This window comes from Garra rufa, chromosome 16 (assembly GCF_049309525.1).
Source record: "Garra rufa chromosome 16, GarRuf1.0, whole genome shotgun sequence".
Lineage (NCBI taxonomy): Eukaryota > Metazoa > Chordata > Actinopteri > Cypriniformes > Cyprinidae > Garra > Garra rufa.
Genome location: NC_133376.1, coordinates 6,541,442 through 6,560,222, shown reverse-complemented (window position 1 = coordinate 6,560,222; position 18,781 = coordinate 6,541,442). Strand labels below are relative to the sequence as shown.

General features: G+C 36.3%; 1 protein-coding gene across 5 annotated transcripts in view; it reads right to left on the bottom strand.

The window, feature by feature from the left end:
- The window catches only part of stx3b (syntaxin 3b), a 39,272-nt gene extending 22,747 nt beyond the window's left edge, over nucleotides 1-16,525 (bottom strand). For all 5 annotated transcript variants that reach the window (XR_012339602.1, XM_073820127.1, XM_073820126.1 and 2 more), the window contains exons 1-4: nucleotides 16,160-16,525; nucleotides 4,150-4,224; nucleotides 3,963-4,062; nucleotides 259-333 (exon numbers count right to left, since the gene is read on the bottom strand). Coding sequence is in view for 4 of the 5 variants with exons in the window: in XM_073820127.1 (XP_073676228.1) it covers nucleotides 259-333; nucleotides 3,963-4,062; nucleotides 4,150-4,224; nucleotides 16,160-16,189 (280 nt within the window). In the remaining variant the exon portion in view is untranslated. The remainder of the gene's footprint in view (nucleotides 1-258; nucleotides 334-3,962; nucleotides 4,063-4,149; nucleotides 4,225-16,159) is intronic.
- Between the last annotated feature and the right edge of the window lie 2,256 nt (nucleotides 16,526-18,781).

Below are 18,781 nucleotides of genomic sequence, written 5' to 3'. Positions count from 1 at the left end.
TAAAATAAAGATGGCAAAAGTTAACATTATACAGTTTAAATAAATATAAAAATATTCTACACGAATAAATAAAACTATCTCAGTGAAACTAAAATAACATGGACAGAGGGTAAACACTGGTTTTCTAAAGGTGGATAAATGCCTCAGTTATTCTGGGTCAGAACTGTTTGCAAAGCCAAACCTAGTTCTTTGTGGCCTATTTCTTTTAGCTAATGAGAACAGCACAAGGCTTGCCTGTATTTGCGTAAAGACACTTACTCTTGAGTTTGTTACGGGCGTTGTTGGCCATTTTCTTGATATCATTAGTAAGCGCCTCCAAATCATCCTGCGTTTCTGTTCACAGAGAAGAAAACACGAGGTAAACTGATATATAAGAATAGAGAGGTGGAAAGAAGACTGATTGCGTGTTTCGCCATTGTTAAACACTTTCAGAGGAATATTTTATTTCTCGGAGGTAGGTCTTTCAAAGCTTAGGAGACTAAATGGAGTTAGGTTTCATGTACACAACCGTTCAAAAGTTTGGGCGCAGGAATTCGTCTAAAAGAAGTCTCTTATTAAAGAAACAGTACAGCTTACTCTAATGTTTCATAATGTTGTAATCAACATTAATAAAAACTGTTTTAAACAATATGTTCTATAACGTTTACCTCAGGAAAGTCAATCAACGTCCATAACTTGTTAGTCAACTAGAAAAAAAAACTCCGCTAAATATATGCACTATATTACATATTTATTATAGTTTACCTTTTTAACCTTTTAGCAACGTCTTATTTTATGTTTGAATAATTCTGCCATGAGTTTCATGTAAAATAGGTTTCATTAATTATCTTGAACCAACTAAAAAAATGTATTTAATTGTGCAATGCTAAAAAAAATCTAAAAATAACTGCTCATAATTTAACTCATGTTAACTCATACAGCTTGATGTTAAAAATGTATTAGCACATGTACAGTGTAAAAACATGATAACTCGGGGTATCAAGACAAGTAATGATGTCTCTTACTGAAATATGTGTCAGAAAACCCACACATTTATGTCATTTTATAAATTCACATTGTTTTATACATATTTTTGGACTATGATGGGAAGCCATTATTTTGATTAGGTAAAACGGTTGCACTCGATGAGCTACTGGCACTATCTGTTGTTATTTTTAACTAACACAACCCGGAAAATAAAAGAGTGATATGATGACCACAGCTACTCATAGGTGCTTATAGGTTGCGATGGATACAAGCGTAGGCTTAAACCAAATGCTGTACCATCGATTTTTCCCCAGGAGGAGTCTAAATGCCCCTGGATATCGTGTGAAATCCGTAAGAAACTCCTTTAGTGGCTGCGGATGACATCTAGTGTTTCTTTTCTCTGCCGTTTGTAAGCTTTCAGTAGCTGTGGTCTGCTAAAAGCCTCAAAGGCATCAGGGCTGAAGTGAAGAGAACAAAGACACTGGTCTTTAGGAAGTTTTATTCGTCCACAGGCATCTTCCCTTTCTTTTCTCCTCTTCTTTTTACTATGAAAGCAGTGAAGACTTACATTGCTTTTCCTGTTGCCCTTCAGCTGAAAATTATAACTAAATGCCGCACAATGTGGCAAAAAAAAAATGTTTTACGTAATCAAATTCATGGTGCCCCCATAGTCCAAAATATGTATGAAATGGTGTGGATTTTTTTAAATAACGTAAATCGTTCATGGCTTTTCTACTTTATGTTTCAATATAAGACATGATTTAAGTTCTTAAAAATGTACTTAAGAAAATGGTGACAGTGTTTCAGGTATTACTTGATGGCATAGTGGTGCCTGTGTATTTTACAATTAACATTAAGTCAAAAACAAAAAAAATAATCATTTATGATTATAATATGATTATTATGATATTTAAACAGCTTAAAACGCATCTTTATTTGACCCTCTAACATTGTCTATTTTAATTCCATTCTTTAAAAAAAACATGACCCTTTAAGACTTGCACTTCTATTACTATTTGTTTATATTTGTAAAAATGTCTTTTCCTATTCTATGTATTTATTTTCTTTTGATTAGTTATATATTTAACAAAAAGCAAAAATTCTCTATTCTTTTTCTATTCGGTCTTTTTTTAATTTTTGATTATATAATTAAAAAAAACCTGGCTACGTGTACTGCATCATTACTCTTTTGTTGTTTTTGATTGTTTTTATTGTATGTTTTATTTTATTGTTTTTATTGTGGTAACTTCTAGGTATGCCCTTTAGTAATTCATAGTTTTCTTTAAATTTGACAAAATCTGACATTTTGACCTTTAATTGTGTAAAATTGCATATATTTTTAATTTAATTTATTTGCATATATGTTAAACCAATTAGATTTTTTTTTTTTTTTTTTTTACCATATATGTGACCCTGGACCACAAAACCAGTCTTAAGTCGCTGGGGTATATTTGTAGCAATAGCCAAAAATACAAGGTATGGGTCAAAATTATAGATTTTTCTTTTATGCCAAAAATCATTAAGAAATTAAGTAAAGATCATGTTCCATGAAGATTTTTTGTAAAATTCCTACTATAAATATATCAAAATGTAAATTTTGATTAGTAATATGCATTGTTAAGAACCTAATTTGGACAACTTTAAAGGTGATTTTCTCAGTATTTTGATTTTTTTGCACCCTCAGATTCCAGATTTTCAAATAGATGTATCTCGGCCAAATATTGTCCTATCCTAACAAACCATATATCAATAAAAAGCTTATTTATTGAGCTTTCATATGATGTATACATCTCAGTTTTGTAAAATTTAACCTTATGACTGGTTTTGTGGTCCAGGGTCACATATGTTTAGGTAACTTACTGTTAAACTATTTAACAGTTTTTATTGTAACAGCTTTACAGTTGTTGTTGTTATTTTTTGATCAGAGATCAAATTAACATTATGAAAATTTTTACATTCATTTTAACAAATTAACATTTAACAAATGCAACCGCCATGTCATGAACTGCCTTTTTTATTATTCTGCACTGTTGTCTGAGGTCCTCTCATAATGCTATCAAGATATTTCTATCAAAAAACATCATAATTGTGATCCTGGACCACAAAACCAGTCATAAGGGTCAACTTGAGATTTACACATGATCTGAAAGCTGCAAATAAATAAGCTTTCCATTGATGTATAGTTTGTTAGTATAGAACAATATCTGACAGAGATACAACTATTTGAAAATTTGGAATCTGAGGGTGCAAAAAAATCGAAATATTGAGAAAAATCACCTTTAAAGTTTTCCAAATGAAGTTCTTAACAATGCATATTACTAATCAAAAATGAAGTTTTGATATATTTACGATAGGAAGCTTACAAAATATCTTAATGTAACATGATCTTTACTTAATATCCTAATGATTTTTGGCATGAAAGAAAAATCGATAATTTTGACCCATACAATGTATTTTTGGCTATTGCTACAAATATACCTGTGCTACTTAAGACTGGTTTTGTGGTCCAGGGTCACAATTTAGAAGTAATAAGCTATAACGCATAAATACTACATATCAAAGCACTGCATAGTACATATCAAAGCAATAGTGACCACGTAATAAAAACAGTTACTCACACTTGTTAGGTGTGACATTATGATCAATGTAATATAACTGACACAGCATTGTCTTATAGTTGTCTTATATGGTTTGGTTTGATCTTTGTTGATCATTCCACCAGTCGTTTCGGCAGACTGGCTTTAATATACGTTTTTTTAGACCAACAAGAAATTCTTGAGTTCTGAAACGTACAGGATGTTTTTATAGCACAATGACGTCTTCTATGTCAAAAGATCAAGGGGATTTTGGTTTCTCAGTTCATGACTTCTTTAATGAATAGAAGTTTATTGTAAAGTGACTCAGAGTCTATTTCACCTGTTACTACCAGCCAGTGGAAAACAATGCTGAACTGGGTCAAAATGCCCACAATGAGCGCACATATGAATGTGTCTTACTCTGGTCTGATGTGGGTGCAGAAAGAATAACGGAGTAAAGCTTCTTCACTTCGGCCACATTCTCATCGATCTTATCAATGCTGTTCCTGATGTCTTCAATCTGAAACAAGCAATAAAGTTCATCATGGAACACATTCACAAAGCACATCAACAGTATTTTCACAAAAACACACAGAAGAGAACATGCCTGGGAGAAGAACTCATCCATAAAGGCAGCGTTGTCCACAGCAATCTCAACATCTTCATCATCGTTATCGCATGTCTGAAACACAACAGAAGAAGTGCTTTACATTTCATGTATATTTTTATTAGTATCCTAAGTGCACACTGAAAGTTAGCCTAAGTAGGACGGCAACAGGTCGTAAACACTGGCTGTGATGTGACGTCATATGTTGACAATACTTGTGAGGAGATAAGAAAATATAATGAAAAGAAATAAGGAAATATATTTATCTCATGCTGTTGTTTTATACAGCCTTATATTGTTGTGACTGGTAAGGGATTCACTGTCACTGTCTATGCACAATGCATACTAAATTACTATTAACTAGACATTTAAATAGACAGTTTACTAAAAAACGAAAATTCTGTCATCATTTACACACCTTCAAGTTGTTCCAAATCCAAACCTGAATGAATTTTATTCTTCTGTTGAGCACAAAAGTAGATCATTTGAAGAATGTGTGTAACCAAACAGTTGCTGGTAGCCATTGACTTCCATAGTTTTTTGTTTTTTTTTACCATAAAAGTCAATGCAGACCAGTTGCACACATTTTTCAAAATATTTTCTATTTTTAAATGATGACAAACTGATGATGGGTGAACTATCCTTTTAAACTACTTTAATTACATATCTACCGCTAATATTGAGTAACTTTAAAATTATAGGTAATTTCCAGAATGGGGTATTTCTAAACCATTAACAATAATTGACAATCAATAACTAACCACTAATTTTTCATCTTGCAGTTTAACCCTTTCAGCTCGTTAATAAATTAATTTATTCAAAACCACAGATAGCCAATAATCAACTCTTGTAATCTGCTATCAAATCAGAAGTGAACCATTTCATATTTATAAAATACGATCATATTAACCATAACATAATATAGAGTAATTTATGTGTCATATTGTTGAGAAGGGCCCAGCTACAAGAATACAAGAAGCATATTTATTTCATGTAGGGGTCGAACGATTATCGGCTAGTGGCGCGTTTCCCAAAAGCAACTATTCCAACGTTATCAATAAAGTTCAATGGAACTAGCAACCATAGCTAACTGATGATGTTTTTGGAAAATGCACCCCTTGGCTGATTATCGACCTTGATATTAAGCATTTTTATGGTTATCCATATCGGTCATTTTCAAAATCAATTTGCCAATAAAGCAATTTAAAAGCATTTAAAGAATTTTGTCCTTGTTATTCTTAGTTTTGACTTTCATTTTCATTGTTACACCAGTCATACAGTGCCTATTGAAAATTATCATACCCCTTTAAAATAGTTACTTTAACCTTTCCAAATAACTTTTCTAGCTTTATGACATGCCAATGAGATTGCGGCTTGCAGCTATTTAAATGGCTGGTAGCATTCACTTGGGCATTTCGCAGCACACTTTCAGAGTTCCTCTGAAACCCTCCACCTTCCCCAGCTCCACCTGTATAGATCTGCTATGGGTTATTTTATGCAATTTGTGCAGCAGCAGTATGTCTTAAATACTTACAACACCGTATCACCATTTGCTTTGGCAGTAGCAAGTTCCTGTACTTGCTTGCAACAGCAGCAGCAATAACCTACAAGTACAGCACTAACCAACAGCAGCAGTTATTCAGCAGCAGCCAAGTCAAGTTTTAAATACAACAAATATGGAAACTCGTTGGTCATTTTTGAACGTGATGCTATTGGTCTAATAGGATTCAATGATCTATGCTAAGCTATGCTAAAAGTGATATCGGCAGAACAGGAGAACGGTTGAATGGATTTCAAAACGGTAAAAATCAACTTATTAACTCGGGGGGAGTTGGAGAATGAGCCTATTTCCAAAAAAAGTGGAGTGTTCCTTTAAAGCTGCATTTAAACTGCATTTTGGATGTTCAAACTCAGGGGCACCATAGAAGTCCACCATATGGATAAAAATCCTGAAATGTTTTCCTCAAAAAACATAATTTCTTTACGACTGAAGAAGGAAAGACGTGAACATCTTGGATGACAAGGGGGTGAGTATACATTATCTGTACATTTTTGTTCTGGAAGTGAACTTCTCCTTTAAAACGTAGCCAATAGACAAACCTTTACAAAAAAGAACTGATTAAATGCAAAAATAATGAGCCAGTTTTTCTTATTATTTACTAAAACTTGAACAGAATATGGCATAAACGGCCATATGTTACTTACAGCAGATGATCTGATTAAAACAACCCAAAGCACATCACAACATGGTACACAGAACCTAAATAAATCCTCGCAAAATGAAAAGACAAGCCAACATGGCTAAAACACGGGATGTTTGTAGGTCACACTTACACACTGTGCATATGGAACTCGTATTAATAACTTAATAACTCAGTGAAAGACATAACAGTCATTAATATATAGTTAATCTTTTGTAAAGTCATGAGTTTATAGTCTAGTTCTCTTTAGATTTGGGTTAGTTTAATTTTAGTTAATGTGTTTTTTTATTAAACTGAACATGGTTCTTACATTTAACATGTCACATGAACATCCGGTGTCAGATGCCTCTGCTGACAAGACACATTGTAAGCTCCCCTGAAACAGCAGAAGGACTGCTGTATTAGCAAACTGTCAAATGTACTTTTTTATTGCATGTAAAGCCTGCTTAAACATAAACAGGGCTGAAGAATAAAGTACACGCATGAAGTAGGTTAAATTGTGATTTCATCATGTGGACATATTAAATGGTACACCTGCCAAAGTGTCTTGCTCTGCACTTTTATATGCCAAGCACATAAAGGTGTCTTGTGACGTTTATGAGAAGCATGTGGAGACCAGTACTGTGTTCCACTTAATAATAGCTGTACTGTTAAATGACACAACAGCAGTTGAATGTGCTGACGCCGTCACAGAACAGAGATTGTTGTGTGATAACATTATAACTCAAATGCAGTCAGGAGACACGAGGGTTGAAGTCCGAGTGAAATCACACCTTCTTTATGACACCACTCAAGGATTTCTCTACAGTCATCAAACTTGCGGCTCCATCACTCACCACAGAGAAGACAAACACACACACACACACACACACACACACACACACACACATGTTGGGTTTACATGTTTTATGGGGACATTCCATAGGCGTAATGGTTTTTATACTGTACAAACCGTACTTTCTATCGCCCTACACCTACCCTACACCTAAACCTAGCCCTCACAGGAGATTGTGCATACTTTTACTTCATCAAAAAAACTCATTGTGCATAATTTATAAGCCTGTTTCCTCATGGGGACCTGAGAAATGTCCCCACAAGGTCAAAATCTACTGGTATTCCTATCCTTGTGGGGACATTTGGTCCCCACAACGTGATGAATACCAGGTACACACACACACACACACACACACACACACACACACACACACACACACACACACACACACACACACAGTGAAACCCTATATGAACACCAAGCAGTCTTATTTATTCAGCATTTCTGATGGTTCAAATGACACTTTCACTTTCCAAAATTATTCATACCCCTGGCAAATTCTGACTTAAAGTTACTTTTACTCAACAAGCAAGTTTTTTTCTTTTTTATTAGAAATGACACAGACATCTCCCAGAAGATAATAAGACGACGTACAAGAAGCATCATTGTGGAAAAAGTTATTACTCATCTTTTATTTACATTTGAACAAAAAGTGGCATGTCCAAAATTATTCATACCTTTCTCAATAATCAATAGAAAAGCTTTTATTGGTTATTACAGCAATCAAACGCTTCCTATAATTGCTGACCAGCTTTTTGCATGTCTCCACTGGTATTTTTGCCCATTCATCTTTAGCGATGAGCTCCAGCTCTTTCAGGTTGGAGGGTCTCCTTGCCATCACCCTGATCTTTAGCTCCCTCCACAGATTCTCAATTGGATTTAAGTCAGGACTCTGGCTGGGCCACTGCAAAACATTAATGTTTTTGTCTGCTAACCATTTCTTCACCACTTTTGCTGTGTGTTTTGGGTCGTTGTCGTGCTGAAATGTCCACTGGTGCCCAAGACCAAGTTTCTCTGCAGACTGCCTGATGTTGTTGTTGAGAATTTTAATGTATTGCTCATTTTTCATGATGCCGTTTACTGTTCCCTGGTCCACCAAAACATTAGGTTCCCACCACCATGTTTGACAGTGGGGATGGTGTTTTTAGAGTTGAAGGCTTCTCCTTTTTTACGCCAAATGAAGGCTACATCATTGTAGCCAAACAATTAAATTTTTGTTTCATCTGACCATAAAACAAAAGACCAGAAGTCGTCTTCTTTGTCCAAAGGCCAAGCGGGCTTTGTGTGTCTTATCTGGAGAAGTGGTGTCTTCCTTTAGTCTGCGTCTGTGGAACCCAGCGGTGTGCCTTGAGATGTTGCCACCAGCAGAGCCCAGATTCATCAGGACGGCCTTGGTGGTGATCCTTGGATTCTTTGTTACCTCTCTCACTGTCCTCCTGGCCAGCACAGGTGTCACTTTTGGCTTCCGACCACGTCCTCTGAGATTTTTCACAGTGCGGAACGTCTTGTATTTTTTAATAATACTTTGCACTGTAGCCACTGGAACTTCAAAACATTTAGATATGGTCTTATAGCCCTTTCTTGACTTGTGAGCAGCCACAATGCGCAGCCGCAGGTCCTCAGTGAGCTCCTTTGTCTTAGCCATGACTGTCCACAAACCAACAGCAGAGCGCTTCTGTTTTTCACCTGTTGAGTTGATTAAAACAGCTGTTCCTAATGAATCAGGGTAATTAGGAAGCTTTAGAACAGCTTGGACTATTTGGAATTTACAGAACTTTGGATTTTCCCATAGACTGTGACAGTTTGAAAAGGGTATGAATAATTTTGGACATGCCATTTTTTGTTCAAATGTAAATAAAAGCTGATAATGATTTTTTTTTCCACAATGATGCCTCTTGTACATCGTCTTATTATCTTTTGGGAGAAGCCTGTGTCATTTCCGGTCCAAAAAAAACTTGCTGGTTGAATAAAAGTAACTTTAAGTCAGAATTTACCAGGGGTATGAATAATTTCGGGCTTGACTGTATATGTAATAATTATGAAATATCTTGTTAAATCTGTCATTTAATTTCATTTTTTGAAGGCATACTTTACAATTTAAAAGCTTGGCAACTAAACGTTCAACTTCACACTTTTTCTGTCACTAGCGTGAAAACCATCTGTTTTCTACATTGTGATTATTTTATATACTTGAAGCTATCTTTATAATTGCTGAAGCAGTCAATTCAATAACAGAGCAAGTCTATCAGTGATTTGATTTCTGCATTTTCGCCACAAACTCTTGAATGATCAATGACACAGTTTACACTGCTCAACCAATCGCTTATACCTCACGTTTTGATGGTTAGATATGATGAAAGTATTCATGATATTGCAGAAATCATGTTGCAATAAGATCTTTGTGATGTGAGGGCGTTAGGCTACATTGCCAGTTATTCTTGGCTACTGTTACAGTAAAAGTGGAGTAAAAGTTTTCTAAAGAGCTCCACATGTAATGTTCATTTCCTATGCAAAGATGTTAGCCAATCACTGCAGTGGCGATTTAGACTCACAGCCGACACACCCTTTCCTATTAGAAGACTGATATCAAGGTAGAAAATTACCATTTATATCTAAACTGATGAAAAAAACAAATAAGATACTAAGATTATAAACAGACTTTATTACTACGTTTATAAACAGAATAATTTTTCCCTTGTTTACTAAACCGTACAATTTACTAATTCAATACCTCATTTTAAGGTATCATTTCAATACAATTGACTTAAATCACACAATTTAGTGCACAAATTATTATAAATATAATTATTAGCTTCCTCTTTTTACTAAATTGTGTGCACAATTTACTAATTCGTTACCTCGTTTTCAGCAAATCATGCTTACGATTTAGTACAACGAGGGAACGAATAATTATTTTGAGCACATAATTTACTTAAAACGAGGGCACAAATTATTTGTGCACACTATTTACCTAAAATGAGGCAACAAATTACTAAATTGTGCGAATAAGTAAATCATGCATACTATTTAGTAAAATGAGGGAAGTAATTATTTAGTGTGCATGATTTACTTAAAACGAGGTAACATAAATAATTCATGCTGCATGCATACTATTTAGTAAAGCAAGGGAACTAATTATTTAGTGCACACTATTTACTTAAAATTAGGTAATGAATTACTAAATTGTGTGCACTATTTAGTAAAATGAGGGAACAAATTATTTAGTGCACACTATTTACTTAGAATGAGGTAATGAATTAGTAAATCATGCAGACTGTTTAGTAAAATGAGGGAACAAATTAATTAGTGCACACTTTTTAATTAGAATGAGGTAATGAATTACTAAATTGTGTGCACTATTTAGTAAAACGAAGGAACAAATTATTTAGTGTGCACTATTTACTTAAAATGAGGTAACGAATTAGTAAACTGTGCGCACTATTTAGTAAAACGAGGGAACAAATTATTTAGTGCACACTTTTTACTTAGAATGAGGTAATGAATTAGTAAATCATGCACACTGTTTAGTAAAACAAGGGAGCTAATTATTTAGTGTGTGTGATTTACTTAATGCGCATGATTTACTTATTTGTTACCTCGTTTTAAGGGTAATTAGGATGCTTTAGAACAGCTTGGACTATTTGGAATGGTATAGAACTTTGGATTTTCCCATAGACTGTGACAGTTTGCAAAGGGTATGAATAATTTTGGACATGCCACTTTTTGTTCAAATGTAAATAAAAGCTGATAATTATTTTTTTTTCCACAATGATGCCTCTTGTACATCGTCTTATTATCTTTTGGGAGAAGCCTGTGTCATTTCCGGTCCAAAAAAAAACTTGCTGGTTGAATAAAAGTAACTTTAAGTCAGAATTTACCAGGGGTAATAATAATTTCGGGCTTGACTGTATATGTAATAATTATGAAATATCTTGTTAAATCTGTCATTTAATTTCATTTTTTGAAGGCATACTTTACAATTTAAAAGCTTGGCAACTAAACGTTCAACTTCACACTTTTTCTGTCACTAGCGTGAAAACCATCTGGAACTAATTATTTAGTGTGCACTATTACTTAAAACGAGGTAATACAAATTAGTAAATTATGCACACTATTTAGTAAAACGAGGGAACTAATTATTTAGTGCACAATATTTACTTAAAACGAGGAAACGAATATGTAAATCATGCATACTATTTAGTACAACAAGGGAGCTAATTATTTAGTGTGCACTATTACTTAAAACGAGGAAACGAATATGTAAATCATGCATACTATTTAGTACAACAAGGGAGCTAATTATTTAGTGTGCACTATTTACTTAAAACGAGGTAACAAATTAGTAAATCATGTGTACTATTTAGTAAAACAAGGGAACTAATTATTTAGTGCACACTATTTACTTAAAGTGAGGTAACGAATTACTAAATCCTGTGTACTATTTAGTAAAACAAGGGAACTAATTATTTAGTGCACACTATTTACTTAAATTGAGGTAACGAATTACTAAATCATGTGTACTATTTGATAAAACAAGGGAACTAATTATTTAGTGCACACTATTTACTTAAAACGAGGTAATACAAATTAGTAAATTATGCACACTATTTAGTAAACGGAGGGAACTAATTATTTAGTGCACACTATTTTCTTAAATTGAGGTAACGAATTACTAAATCATGTGTACTATTTAGTAAAACAAGGGAACTAATTATTTAGTGTGCACTATTACTTAAAACGAGGTAATACAAATTAGTAAATTATGCACACTATTTAGTAAAACGAGGGAACTAATTATTTAGTGCACACTATTTACTTAGAACGAGTTAATGAATTGGTAAATCATACATACTATTTAGTACAAAAAGGGAGCTAATTATTTAGTGTGCACGATTTACTTAAAACGAGGAAACGAATATGTAAATCATGCATACTATTTAGTAAAAAAAAGGAGCTAATTAATTAGTGCACACTATTTACTTAAAATGAGGTAACGAATTAATCATGTGTACTATTTAGTAAAACAAGGGAACTAATTATTTAGTATGCACTATTTACTTAAAACGAGGTAATGAATTAGTAAATTGTGCGCACAAATTAGTAAAATGTGACCCTGGACCATAAAACCAAGTCTTAAGTCGCTGGGGTATATTTGTAGCAATAGCCAAAAATACATTGTATGGGTCAAAATTAATGATTTTTCTTTTACGTCAAAAATCATTTGGAAATTAAGTAAAGATCATGTTACATTAAGATTTTTTGTAAAATTCCTACTGTAAACCTATCAAAATGTAATTTTTGATTAGTAATATGCATTGGTAAGAACTTAATTTGGACAACTTTAAAGGTGATTTTCTCAGTATTTAGATTTTTTTGCACCCTTAGATTCCAGATTTTCAAATAGTTGTATCTCGGCCAAATATTGTCCTATCCTACCAAACCATACATCAATAGAAAGCTTATTTATTAAGCTTTCATATGATGTATATATCTCAGTTTTGTAAAATTTAACCTTATGACTGGTTTTGTGGTCCAGGGTCACAAATGAGCAAAATAATTAATATTGTGGCCACAAATTTCTTCATTTAATGAATTTGTTCTCTTATTTTAGTTAAATCGCAACCACAAACTAAGAGTTCATTCCCTTGTTTAATAAATTAGTTTAATTAAGGCCACAAATTACTTAACTCAATCCCTTGTTTTGTTTTGATTTAATTAAATATATTTTTAAATGCATTTTTGTGCATGTCATTTGTAGAGCTCTGTAAAAGTCCTGTACTTATGATTATAATTGACTGGAAATTGGTTACTTACCACAATACATTTTTGTAAAACGTCATAAACTAGGGTCTAATATCAAGGCAATACTATGAAAACAAGCACTTACTGAGATTGTAAAGAATTTCAGCTGAACTGTTCCCGTGATAAAATGTAATTTTACCCATCCTGCTGACAAAGACTTCAGCTCTTATTTCAAGTTTATTTGTAGTATTAACAATGTGTTGCCAACCCAACATGTTTTGTGAAGGTCAGAGACACTCACTAACACACACACACACACACACACACACACACACACACACACACACACACACACAAATGCAGTGTGCTGGAAAAGCTGTGAACTGAGGTAAAGAGATAAGACCGCAAGAGACTTCCTGCAGAGGGAAAATAAGAAAAAGAGAGTGAGAGTGTCTTACTATGTTAAAGTACAGTGAGTTCAAGTTAATGTGCTGTGAGACTAAAGTCTATAATATTAGTCCAATACAGTGTGTGTGTTTTTTTTCACTCTTCATCCTCTTAACACAGAAGAAGGCTGACTGGAGTTCCCGGAAGGATACAAAAACAAATTGTCACCCTCACACAGTGTTCCCGCTCAGCTGTTTAATGTCCCACAGTTCCTTTAGTGCTCCAAGAAGAGCACCAGTGTGTGTTTGTGTGTGTATACTTAGCCTATAAAACTCTTAGATACACACAAAGAAGCAGAGAACAGTGCGGCCACACCAAGTTAAACATTACAGACAAACACAGACAGAAAAACTCATGTATTGGAAGGTTAGAACGGAAGATCTCTTTCTCTCCACAGGATTTCCTATAGCATAGAGGGTCACACGCAGACATGCCCCAAGCAACTGATTTTAGTGCTGTTTGCTGAGACAATCATTAATAGTATTGCTCATACTTACTTAGGGTTAAAGATTTGAACAAATACGTAAGCAAAAACATAATATTTTTTTATTTTTTTTTAATATGTGGGCATTTTTATTTTAGCTAGTTTTGGAATTTGGAATTTTAGTCTAAATTTCTCATTTTTTATTTTCGTGCCTCTTTTGACTTGAAACATTAAGTAACCCAGCCAGAACACCCTAGCAACCACCCGGAGCACACTATAAACAGCATGGCAGCATGTTAAAACACCTAGAACACTGTAGCAACTGTATAGCAACACCCCGGCAGCCACCCACCTCGGCATTGTGTTGACGAGTTTTGCACAGGCAAACCAGAAATTGTAAAATTCTTATTTTTGTTATTATTGCAGCTGAACAAAGAAAGGTTTAAAGTTGAAACCACCGACAGGAGCATACAAAAAACTGAGCTAGTGAGATTTTCTGTATGCAAAACAGCACGGAAACACAACTATGACTAATGTAAATAAGGTTCGGCCATAAACACACACGCACACAAGTTCCTCTTGAATGCTAGGCAGCTTCAGGGAACAAAGTCAACAAAGGAAATATTTGACTGAGGCAGAGTCACCTAAGAAGCAAATCCTCACCTCTGACCCTGCCCTTAAGATCTAACACCCTGTTCAAAACATCCGAATAAACTCAGCCCTAGCAACCCCTGATAACAATACTATTATATAATATCACATACTGTACAGCAATGTCATCAGATGGTAATGCCATAGTACTGTGATATACCATATTCTTGTATCACAATATCAACCCAAACAATTTGTCTGAAAACAAGATATATGTCCAATAAATCATGGCAGTCCCATGGTACGTGTCTGAAAATATGATACTTGCAAAATAACATGATAGGATTCAATGTGAAGGTTATAAAATATGTAAGTACCATTGTAACTATGATATATACCCAAATGACAAGGTAGTATCAATTGAATTACATGTCTAAAAACACAGTGAAAAACCATAGTGGTAACATGATACGTGTCCAAAAAACAAGGTAGTATTGAAAAACAAAAAACATGGTAGTATAGTGTTATACTTGTCTGAAAAACTTGGTACATAATCAAAAAACATGGCAGTACCCTGATACATGCCCAAAAATCAAGGTAGTATGGGTTTATATGTCTGGAAACATGGTACATAATCAGAAAATACATGGTAGTACCATGATACATGCCCAAAGATGTGGGTTTTATTGGGTTATATGTCTGAAAAACATGGTACATATCAAAAACCATGGTAGCACCATGGTACGCGCCCACAAATGTGCTAGTATTGGGTTTTATGTCTAAAAAACATGGTACATGTCAAAAACCATGGTAGAAACATGATACAAGGCCAAAAATGTGGTTGTATTGGGTTATATGTCTGAAAAACATTGTACATAACAAAAATACATTGTAGTACCAAGATACATGCCTGGAAACATGTTTTATTGGGGTATATGTCTAAAAAACGTGGTAAATAATCAATGGTAGTACCATGACATCTGCCTACAAATGTGGTAGTATTGGGTTTTATGTGTGAAAAACATGGTATATATCAAAAACCATGGTAGTACTATAATACATGCTCATAAACTATGGTAGTTTTGCCTAGTACCATAGTACATGTATGGTAGCATTAGGGTATATATCTGAAAAACACTGTACATACCAAAAACATAGTACCATAGCAGTACCCTGGTACATTATACAGTACATAATACATTGGTAGTACTAGATTATTAGTCTGAAAAACATTGTACAAAAAACAAACAAACATAAGACATGGAATTTATGCAAAAACAAAAAACAAAAAAATATGCCCAGACATCTTGGTAACATCATTGTGTGGCTACAGACTGGATTGTAAACTCTGTTTATTGTTTTATTTTTCAATAAGCATTTTAAGATCATCCTCATATCTCACCCCCATCCCCCACCTCTCCAGAGGCCCGTGACCCCCTCCATGAGTCAGGTGACCACATCAGCTGTCTAGTCTCCTCTATTCACTCCTTACACCATCTCTAATATGACTTATGCTGCCTTTAGTGAGCACTTGTTGGATATTCATCCAAACAGGCTCCATTGTAAACGCTTTTTAACTTTTGTATTATTTCTCTTTAGTGCAAATGTACCAAAAGTACAAAAGTTACAAAATGTTCCTTATTCACACTATAACCATTGTCTAATAACAGTATTCGCAAGGAGGTTTTAAACAAACTCCATTACGTAATGACATTTCCATACACTTGTAGAGCAGTGTTTACTAAACAAGAAATCTAAACAGCCGCTTACCGCTTTTAGTTGTTCCAGTCGGTCCTTCATCTTTCAATCTGTTGGATAACACTATTTTTAAAATAAAATAAACAAATAATAAATAGGAGAAAGTCAAATCCAACGGGAAAGTGTGGTGTAAAAGTAGCGTCAGCCGGGCTGCTGAGCGGACCGTGAAGTCGGGATGTTTGCTCCTGAACTCCGCGTATTCCTGCTCTCAGTATTGTTATTCCACCAAAGGTCCATGCAATATGGCTGCTCTTCTCCAAACCAGTAGTTTTTTTTCCTCTAAATCTATCCGCTCAGAGGATTAAAACAACAGTTGTGTTCAGTCTGCTTAATCTGTCTTCCTCCCTCTCCCTCTCTTTTCTCGTTATAATCGGTCTGAAAGAGCTGTTCTCTCACGCATGCTCTCTCTCTCTCTCTCTCTCTCTCTCTCTCTCTCTCTCTCTCTCTCTCTCACCTACTCTCTCTGCACTGCCCACGGTCACGCCCTGCGCGGACACCTGTGTGTGCGACTCAGTCCACATTTATTCCTCGAAACTATTTTATCATGCCAATTTTATATTTTCTAGTAAATATGCTATTTCCTGCTACCAATACATTTCATGTTAAAGATAAATTCAGTTTAGTTTCAGATTGACTCGTAGTGGTCAAGTTTTACTGGTAAATATAGATATTCTGATATTATCTAGAATTTGTTTCAGTTTTACTGAATCTACTGAAAGGGACATTTCATGCATACACTATGACATGAACTTTTTGGACATCAAAGGACACGATTACATGTATTAGATGTTTAAAAATAAGGTCAAATCAACCTAGCTGTCACGACCACACACAAAGGGAGAAGGTGAGTATCTTTCAAGGTATTTATTAACAAACGTGCACAGTTCAACACACGTGCAATCAGGTGAGTAAAGGTCTCTGTGGTCAAATCTTCAAACAAACACAACAGGTGAGTTCAAGTTCATAAGGATCATAGCGTTAGCAATAGTCACTTCCCTCTAACACGATTCACGTGTTTCACAGGAGAACATCAGAGCAATCCACGAGGAGCACAGGAGAACATCGGAAGAATCCACGAGGAGCACAGGAGAGATAACAGGAGGGGGAGAAGATCCACAGAGAAGCATCCATGCAACTTCGATACCAGCCGGTGAGTGAGTGGCAGAGGTAGGTATATAAAGGGTGTGGTGATTGCTGGTGCAGGTGACGGTGATTAGTATTCTGGTGATGGTTCACGGGTGTGCTGTGGTGGTGATTGGCTGGTTGGTGGAGGATCGTGGTGATTGGGGCTGAGGGATCGTGCAGAGGGTGTGACATCACCCCCTCCTCCACGGGTGACTCCAGGCACCCAAGAACGGCGACGGGGACGACCACGACCTCTGGGAGCTGGGCGTTCGGGATGTTGGCGGTGGAATTCCTCGAGGAGAGTCGGGTCCAGGATGTCGTCACGGGGTATCCACGATCTCTCCTCGGGTCCGAACCCCTCCCAGTCCACTAGGTACTGGAGCTGGCCGTTCCGCCGCCGGGAGTCTAGGATTTCTTGGACTTGGTAGATGTTATCTCCAAGGATCTCTGGCGGGTCGGGAGGAGGAGGTGACTCCGATTCTGTGGAGGAAGGGAACAGGGGTTCAGTGTGGCGTTTGAGTAGGGAAACGTGAAACGAGGGGGCGATTCTGTAATGTGGAGGTAGGTTTAGACGGTAGGTGACAGGGTTGATCTGTGAGTGCACGGTGAAGGGCCCTATGTAGCGGGGACTCAGCTTCCTACTGGGCAGCCGGAGGCGTATGTCTCGAGTGGACAACCATACCTGGTCCCCGGGGAGGTAAACTGGGTTGGGTAACCTACGGCGGTTGGCATGTTCCGTATGCCTCCGTACTGCCCGCTGGAGATGGACGTGCGCTGAGTCCCACACCCTCTCGCTCTCTCGGAACCAGTGATCTACCGCGGGCACCTCGGAGGACTCTCCAGTCCATGGAAACAGAGCTGGTTGATAACCTAGAATACATTGGAATGGGGTTAGACCAGTAGAGGTTTGACGGAGGGAATTTTGCGCATACTCAGCCCACGGTAGATACTGGCTCCAGGTGTTTTGATGTTGGGAACAGTACGTCCGAAGGTAGCGGGAGATTTCCTGAATTTTCCGTTCGGTCTGCCCGTTCGTTTGAGGGTGATATCCGGATGACAGGCTGACTGTGGTACCCAGAAGTTGGAAGAAGGCCCGCCAGACCCTGGAAATGAATTGGGGTCCCCGATCGGACACGATGTCTTCTGGGAGTCCGAAGTTCCGGAATACATTGTGGAACAGTGCCTCTGCGGTTTCTAGTGCTGTGGGGAGACCTTTGAGAGGTATTAATTTGCAAGCTTTCGAGAATCGATCGACTACCACTAAAATTGTGGTGTAACCCTGAGAGGGGGGCAGGTCTGTGGCGAAGTCAATGCCCAAGTGTGTCCAGGGTCGGCGGGGAATAGGTAACGGTTGTAATTTACCTTCGGGTAAGCGGCGTGGGGTTGTGTTGACGGCGCAGACCGAACATCCTTGGACGTACCGTTCCACTTCCCTGCTCATGTTGGGCCACCAATATTTCTGCTGGAGGAGCGAGAGGGTTCGCCTGCTGCCAGGATGTCCTGAGCCGG